The sequence below is a fragment of the Echinops telfairi genome, unplaced genomic scaffold (genome assembly GCF_000313985.2).
Source record: "Echinops telfairi isolate 266 unplaced genomic scaffold, ASM31398v2 ScPeMD7_7457;HRSCAF=8495, whole genome shotgun sequence".
In the NCBI taxonomy this organism is placed as follows: domain Eukaryota; kingdom Metazoa; phylum Chordata; class Mammalia; order Afrosoricida; family Tenrecidae; genus Echinops; species Echinops telfairi.
In genome coordinates this window covers 46751369-46759560 of record NW_022111357.1, presented here as the reverse complement: position 1 = coordinate 46759560, position 8192 = coordinate 46751369, and the positions used below count along the sequence as shown (strand labels likewise).

The window sequence follows — 8192 nt, the reverse complement described above, 5'->3', positions numbered from 1 at the left end:
CTTAAAACCCACCCGGCACCAGGTTACTCATTGGGCTGGGCCCCCAAGCCCCTCTGCAGGAGAAAAAGGAGGCTTTGACTCCCGCGGGGCAGCTCTGAGGCAGAATCGACTCAGTGGCAGTGAGTTTGCTGTTGCTCTTCCCAGGCTGTGGCCCAATCAGCCGAACAAATTCAATGGGATTCCATCCCGCCGGCATGAGGGTCTGGGCCGCAGCCCATATTTTGTGCGGGGAGCACAATTGAATCCATCACACATGGTCACCAAGACACCAGAACTGCCATTGGGTCAGTGCCCACTCGGCGTGTCCCTGCAGGGCAGGGTGGAACTCCTGAAGGGAGCAGAGAGCCCCGTCCCCGTCCCCGCAGAGTGGCGGGTAGTTTCAAACTACTCAATTTGTGTGTCTTGTGGATCGCAACCCAATGTGACCAGGGTGCCACAGGTGGGGAGGGGCTAACAGTTCTCTTTCTGCATCAAGAAAGTGATAGGAAAGCCTGAACATCTGCTTCCCTTTCTTTGCGCAGAGCTATTGTCGAAAAATACCTGCTGGAGAAATCCCGCCTGGTCTCCCAGGAGAAGGACGAGAGGTAGGAGGGGATTGTGCCCATGCCTCCCTCGGTCAGTGCCCAGGTGGAGGTGGGTGCTCCGCTACAGGCCGAAAGGTCAGCGGCGCAAACCTGTCCGGGGCACCTCGGACTGCAGGCAGGTCGCGGTGTGCTCACCACAGCGGCTTGGTGGATGGCTGGGAGGCGGTGGGATGTGCAGCTGCTCTCTCGTCATTTTCTTTTTCTTTTTTGACGCCCAGCCCTTTCTTAGAAGGGGTGGGGATGGGGTAGCCTCTTCCCCTGTCTCCTCTGGGCCGTGAGCTCTGTGCTCGCCTTGCCGGTGCCACCTTCTCTCCCGGGGTTCTGTGTGCCCACTTTCCCAAGCCCAGTGAGGTCAGACGCAGGCGATCCGGGTTACCCAAGACGCCCGTCTCTTGTTAAACCAACGAGCATCTCCGTGACAAAACGCACAGCCATGACCACTTCCACACTGGGCTGTCCTTCACCTGGCCGCCCCTCGCTCCCTCCTATCCCCAGTCGTCCCACCACCCTGCAGAGAGACTCCATGCCCCTACACACACTCAGCCCCCTACCCCCGGGGCCCCTCGGCTCTCTGTCCATCTGCGGGTTGTGTGTATGTGTGGCCGCACGGACGGTATTTGTCCTTCTGCAACTGCCCCGTCTGGCTCCCTGTGGTGTCTTCAAGCTTCGTCCAGGCTGATGGTACACAACAGGGTTTCATCTGGCTTATTTTGCAGGGGGGGAAGGGTGGGTTAAGGCAAACAAGGACCGACCAGCGCTCTTAAATGCGCCCCCATTCGCGCTCCCTGCCATCATCCCTGAGCAGCACAGACCGACGGCACTCAGCCTCGAATGTGCAGGCTAGTGGTTGGATTCCGCCTGGAGGCGCAGCAGAGTCAAGGCCTGGCGATCCTGCCCCCAAAATAGTCCGGCCAAGAAAACTACCCAGCGCACACTTCTAGCTGTGTAACGGACGGACGGGGCTCAGCAGCCGGCCGAGGGCTTGGCCTCGGGGGCTCAGCCCCGCCCAGCGCCCGTCATTCTCCCCCCGTTGTGGCCCACAGGAACTACCACGTGTTCTATTACTTGTTGCTCGGGGTCAGCAAGGAAGAGCGCCAAGAATTCCAGCTCAAGCAACCGGAAGATTACTTCTACCTCAACCAGGTAAACAGCTCCCACAGCCCGGCCACAAACGGCCTCTCTGTTCGCCGCCTGCTGCTTCTGGGCCGCCGGGAGCCCAGAGGTCATCCGCCCTGGCTGTCCTTGGCTCCCAGGCCAGCTCCTCGGAGCCAGAGGAGGCGGCACAAAGGACCCATTGAGTCCCAAGTCCTGGCCCCACCCACGGGCTCCCGCCAGAATCTTTCCACACGCTACCCACGCCCCTCCAGAAACGCCATGCGTCCTGAGACTGGCCAAGCTACAGAGACCGTGGCAACAGCCCCCCACCAAACTGTCCTCACCCCCAACACACACACCCCGCAGGTTCGGGAGATCCCCCCACCCCTTTACCAACTGGCTGCAAACTTGTGGCACGCTCTGGCCACCTTGGCTGCATCCTTTCCTGGAAACCAGGGAAGCCCTGCCTACGATGACGGGTGCGTTTCAGCCCCAGGAAGGGGTGCTGGGGCAGGGTCTGGGCAGGTCCCCACGAAGAACTTCCCATTAGCCCCTCCCTGGGGACCCTGGACAGGGTGACTCCGGACCTCCAGGGTGACAAGCAGCACACATGTTGAGCTCCCCGAGCCTGGGCGTTCAGGGACCTCACTGTGTCACAGTCACGCCCAGATGTGATTGGCGCCTGTGTGGTGGCCTCTGCCTTCTTTGCACCTTTGCTTTTTGACTCTTCATTGTGAGCGGAGGGAAGGTGCACAGAGCAGGTCATGAGTCTCCGTTCAGCAGTCTGCACATGTTCTGTAGCATCTCACGCTTTGCAGCCCTCTTACCCCAAGCCCGCCTCAGGTCTCCTCTGGTGTCCGTTGCTCCTCCTGACCCTTCTGGACGTTGTCCCGTGGTAAATGCTTCCCTTTGGATCTCAAACCAAATGGCGGATTATCCAAAGGTGTGCATATCTTCTCCACAAAAAAACAACCTCACTGCCAACTAGTCAATTCCAGCTCACCTGGCTGCGGTTCCAGTTCCCCTTAGCCAAAACCAGGAGTCCTGGTGGCAGGGTGGTGACTTGTCTGGCTGCTAACTGCAAGGTCAGCAGTTCAGGACCACCAGACGGCACTTTCTACTCCTGTCGACAGCTACCGACTTGGGAACTCTCAGGGGCACTTCTGCCCTGTGACTCGATGGCAGTGAGTTTGGTTTGGTTTTTAAGCCATCGAGTGTGGGTTCCAAGTCAGAGCAACTGCCCCCGGGGCTCCCGGCACCCCGAATCTACCCAGCAATAAAAAGCCGAACCGTTCTCCCGAAGAGTTGCCGGTGATTTCAAACAGCTGACCTTGAGGTCAGCAGCCTAGCGCGTAGCGCCCTTCGCCACCCAGGCTCCCGTATGTCCCTTGTACAGGTCTATTGTTTGGCTGAACTGTTGAGCCACGGGGTGAGTTCAGGGCCAGACCTGCGGGTGACTGAGGGCCGTAGCCTCGGGGATGCTATGCCGTCTCCAGCCGGCCAGTGAGTGTGTTCTCTCCTGGGACCTGGAGTTTTGTGGCGGACTGACCTTTCATCTCTGTTCCCTGGAGACCCGGGACCTGCTGCTGAATGGCCCAGAGTCCCCCCCCACCCCCCATCTCTCAGGTCCCAGAACTGCCGTCACAGAAATTCATCAAACAAGCGTCTGTAAGAAAAGTGTTTTTGTTAGATTCCTCGGGTGGGCAATCCCGCGGTCCTTAGCTTCACACGAGGAAGAATCCACACCGGAGGCTGGTTTGTGATCCAAGTGGGTTTTATAAAGGAGAGGAAGTTTCCGGACCCCACCCCCCCCCACCACCCCCCCCTACACACACACACACAGAGAGAGAGAGAGAGAACGTGCAGAGGAGCAGCGGAAAAGAAGGTGGTGGCCTCCATGTTCCAGCTTTTGGGGCCCGCAGCAGGGAGGTGTGGTCAGCAGTACTGGCTGACCCCATTGGCTGGAGTAAGCCCACCTGGCCTAGTTTGAGCCAAGCCAAGTGTACCACACACTTACATGGACTGCCCACCTGGCTCAAGGTCCTGAATTGGCATATGCCCTTTAGCCTTTATCAGCTTCCAACTTCCTATAGGGGGCCCCGTAGGCACAGAGAGGAACAACCCCCTAACATTTTCTCCTAACTCTTGGGGGCGCTGTGGGGCAGGGCCTTCCAGGTCTGTTTCACCAACTAGCAGCAGCTTGCGATAGGCTGGCGGCCTCCGCTCCCCGCCTCCCCCACCCCCCTCTAACTGCATGTCTGTCCACTCAGAAGCAGGTAGTGTTAGGCCTCAACAGTGGGGTCTTACTCATCCATCAAAGACACCCAGGATGACCAGGGACAGGAGTCAGGGTACCAGCTCGTCATAGTCAGGGGACCCAGTTCATCTCATAACGATTGCCAAGCCCCCAGGGAGAGCCACAGCCACGCCTGAGTCTAGGCAAGGCCAGTTCTTCACTGGGGGGCCCTGGTGGCGTGTGGCTTGCGCTTTGCACTGCTAAGTGCAAGGTCGGCAGTTCAACCCCACCAGCTTCGCTAAGGGAGACAGAAGAGGCTTTCTGCTCCTGTGAAGATTTCCACTTACGACCCAGGTGGCAGTTCTGCCTTGCCCTAGGGGTGTCTTTTATATATTTATTTTTGGTGGGGGAGAATGCCAATTTGTCACTGCTGTCTGAATTTCCAGAAGTGGCTGTGGCAGAAATAGGGGTGACTATAAAGACCAGGACTGTATGGCCTCGCAGCTCCAGAAGGAGGCCACTTGGCTGGCTGGCTGGCTGCCAGCTACGTCAGAGCCACGCTTCCTCCGCTGCCTCTGGTTGCCCTGGGCGGTGCTTGGCGTTGCCGGCTCGTGGGCAGATTCTCCTGTGCCTGCCTTCCCCTGAGCCTTTCTCCCGGCCTGTTTGGTTTCCTCCCCCTTCCTGGGGTAGTTTATGTTTCACACTGGCTCGTCCTCTCCTAGAGCTGTGGGCGCCCATTGACCTGGGCGGCCTGGGTTCCATGCCCACGTGGTGTAGCGTGTCCCTGTCCCTTCTTGCACCCTGGGCAGTTGGTAGGATCCGGTGGTAGCCCCACTGGGCCCCGGGCAGCCCCATGCTCCTAACCCAGTGTTCCCAGGCTGGCCCATGCCGCCCCCACGGCTGGGGCACTGGAAGGATCCCACGGGCCTGCAAAAGCAGATACCACACTTTATCCCAGATTAGGGGCTAGCGTGCAAAGGCTTCTAATGGCGGGGCGGGGTGGGAGCCAGTGAGATAAATAAGTTTAAGAATCTGTGTCAAACCACTCAGAGCTCCTGGGCCCCCATCTCACCTCCACCTGCTTCCCTCCTGCCCCAGTCAGGTCAGACAATCCTCCAGCCCTGTCTGCCCTTACCTGTTCTGACAGCGACCGTCCCTCCCAGGCACTCTCCTACTGCCAGGTGCGGTCATTTGCTACAGGAGCCACACTGAGCTCCCTCCCCGAACAGTACGCAGGGTTAAGGGGGGCTTATTAAGGGCGTCCAGGAGCCCTGGTGGCATGCGTGGTGGTTAAACCGCACTGAGTTCACCACAAGGTCAGCAGTTCGAAACTACCAGCTGGGTTGGAGAGCTGGGAGAAGGGCTTTTTACTCCTGTACAGAGTGACAGCCTGGAAGCCCACAGGGGGCTCTACCCTGTCCTGCAGGGTTGCTGTGAGTCGGCGTGGACTCCGGGCAGTGTGTCGGGTCTGGGTTAGGGGAGCTGACCAGTCGCCAAGATCAGAAAGCAGCAGGCCAGTCATTGGTTCACAGTTACACCCCTCCTCAGCCTCGAACCAAATCTCGCGCTGGACCTCAGCTTCTCAGCCACATGGCCCCTTGGCCTCTGCCCCCACAGGTCAGACAGCCGGCCGCTGCTTAGCCTCCTAGTCTAGGCTCTCATCCCCTGCTCCATCTCAGGGTCTCCTGGCCTCGGCCTTCTCCCCTTCACACAGAGATCGTAATGTGCTCCCCTGACGTGGCCCTGCGAGTTTTCTCTCCTGCAGAGAAGGCTCATCCTTACAGCCAGAGGAGTGGCAGCTAAAACCGACCGGTCCCTGCAATCGGTGTTATGCACGCCCCTGTTCCATGCTGTTGTTACCGTCAGATTCTGGCTCATCTCGGCCCGATGTAACTGCCTAACAAACACGGCCCGGCCCTGCGCCGTCCTCGCCGCCGCCGTGACATCTGAGCACACCCTTGCAGCCGCCGTGCCAGGCCATCTGGTCGAGGGTCTTCCCCCTTTGGGCTGCCCTTGTGCTTTACCAAGCGTGGCGTCCTTCTCCAGGTCCAGGCACTGGGCTCTCCAAAGCCCATGAGCCTTGGCAGGGCCCCACCCAGTCTGGTGGGGGTAACGGAGGCATGGGTAGAAGAACCCTGCTCCAGAGCTTCAGGACCTGACCCGACCGGTCACGTCGCCCAGAGCAGCCAGTGCTGGGGCTGCAGTCCCCAGTGGAGTGAGGGGGCGGGGGGCACGCTCCGCTCTGACCCCCCCTGTGTTTCAGCATAACTTGAAGATTGAGGACTCGGAGGACCTGAAGCATGACTTCGAGCGGCTCAAACAGGCCATGGAGATGGTGGGCTTCCTGCCGGCCACCAAGAAACAGTGAGTGTCCACGACTGCCCTCACCCCCACGCCAGCCCATCCGCTTTGCTCTCCAGTCAGACAGTGGGAACGGCACCCAGGGGCCTGCCCAGGGACGGTGAACACAGGAAAGGGGCTCGCGGCGTGAGCCACAATCCGCGGGTGTGCGTGTCAAAACCACCCAGGGCCCCCATCACCACCCCTGCCAGGAGGGTGCAGGTGGGCATCCCACGCTGAGAAACAGGGTGGCATGTTTACTGCAGTTGGGCATCGCAAACCAAACGCACACACCCCACACCAAAGATGCTCATGAATGCCCACAGCGGCCTCAGTAAGAGCCATCGGGACACTGCGCCGTTGTGGGGGGTGGGGAGTGTCAGGTTCACCCAGAAGTGCCTCGGGAGAAAGGCCTGCAGAGCTGTGTCCCAAAATAATCAAATCGGTCATTGACAACTCCATCAAGAACCACACGCCGTCACCTTGTGGCGAAATTGGCTCCACAGTGATACTAAAGCCAAATCAAAAGCTCCCTTGTCGGGCTCCTGGGGCCGCTGTGAAAAGTGGCCCCACGTGGGAGGCCTGTAAAAGCAGGTGTGCATTGTAGAGTCCAAAGCAAGGTGTCATCAGGGCCTTGATCTGGTGTGCTTAGGTCCCCATCCCCTTGGTGGCCCAGACGTTCCCTGGCTCCAACATGTATCTTCACGGGATGCCCGTCTGCTGCCTGTGGGCTTCTTGCTGTGTCCCTTTGGCTCTCATTATGAGTCCCCTCTCCAAAGTGATTAGATTTAGGACCCACCCTGCTCCCCCCCACGAACACCCCCGCCATCTTCGTCTCCCAGAGCTGCTGGGACAAAGCTTCCGACAGGGACCTTCAAAATGGCAGAAATGTGTGTTCTCGAAGCCCGAGGCCCAGAGCAGTGCTTCAGGCGTGTTGGCCCCTTGTCCGGTGCCCAGAGCGTTTCGTGCCTCTTTGGCTCACAGAGGCTCCCCAGGTGGCACAGGTCTTCCTGCTACAGTCATGCAGTGTATGTTCTGCCTCGGATGCCTACTCAGCTGTGAGCGCATTAGCATCCCGCAGAAAACCGGCTTTCTGAGCGGTATCGCCTCCCGCATCCCGGGCTGAGGACTTGCACTCTTCGCCCTAAGATACCACCGGGCGACGGGTCCCCAGGGGGTTTCTCTGGAGAGGGCCAGAGAGTTAGAGTTTAGACTGCATACCAGGCAGCCTCGTGCGGTTTCTTCCTTGTTTGGGGTTTTTAACACTCCTCTAAAAGTTCGGAGACGCCCTGCTGGTGCTGGCCTGTAAGTGCTGGGAACTGCAAGGGTGGCTGTTCAAACCCACCAGCCGCTCCTCAGGACGACGACGAGGCTGTCTGCTCCCATATTTACAAAGCCTCGGAAACCCAGCACAGGGACGCGGTAGGTTTGCCTGGTTTGGGGTAAAACCCTAAAAGTCAAAAAGGAAGACGAAAACTCACTGCCATCGAGTCAGTTCTGATTTAGAGGGGCCCTCTAGGGCAGAGCAGAACTGCCCTGTGGGTTTCTGGCACTGTGACTCTCTAGGGGAGCAAAAAGATGCCCCTTTCTCCCACAGAGCGGCTGGCGGTTTCAAACTGCTGACTTGCAGTTAGCAGCCCAACGAGTAACATGTTGCCACCTGGGTACCTCCTTTTAGCTTTAGGAAGCCCTACAAGATCCATCTGCAGCCAGGTGGGACCCCCGGCCCACACAGCCCTGGGGGTCTGCAGGCGTTTGGGGTTGACAGCGTTTTGTTGAGGGATGGAGACCAGCGATGCCGCGTCACATGTTACAAGGCAGAGGGTGGCGGCCACCACAGAGGAGGTTCCAGAACCAAAAGTCAGCAGTGCCAGATGGGAAGACTGCTCGCCGGGATGAGACCTAGCAGACTCGGTTCCCTGGAGTGGGGGGGGGGG

At 59.1% G+C, this 8192-nt stretch overlaps 1 protein-coding gene across 1 annotated transcript in view; it reads left to right on the top strand.

The window, feature by feature from the left end:
* Window positions 1–8192, top strand: part of MYO9B (myosin IXB) — a 76758-nt gene that overhangs the window by 27552 nt on the left and 41014 nt on the right. The window contains exons 3-5 of the mRNA XM_045299258.1: window positions 522–584; window positions 1628–1727; window positions 6179–6280. Coding sequence (XP_045155193.1) covers window positions 522–584; window positions 1628–1727; window positions 6179–6280 — 265 coding nt within the window. The remainder of the gene's footprint in view (window positions 1–521; window positions 585–1627; window positions 1728–6178; window positions 6281–8192) is intronic.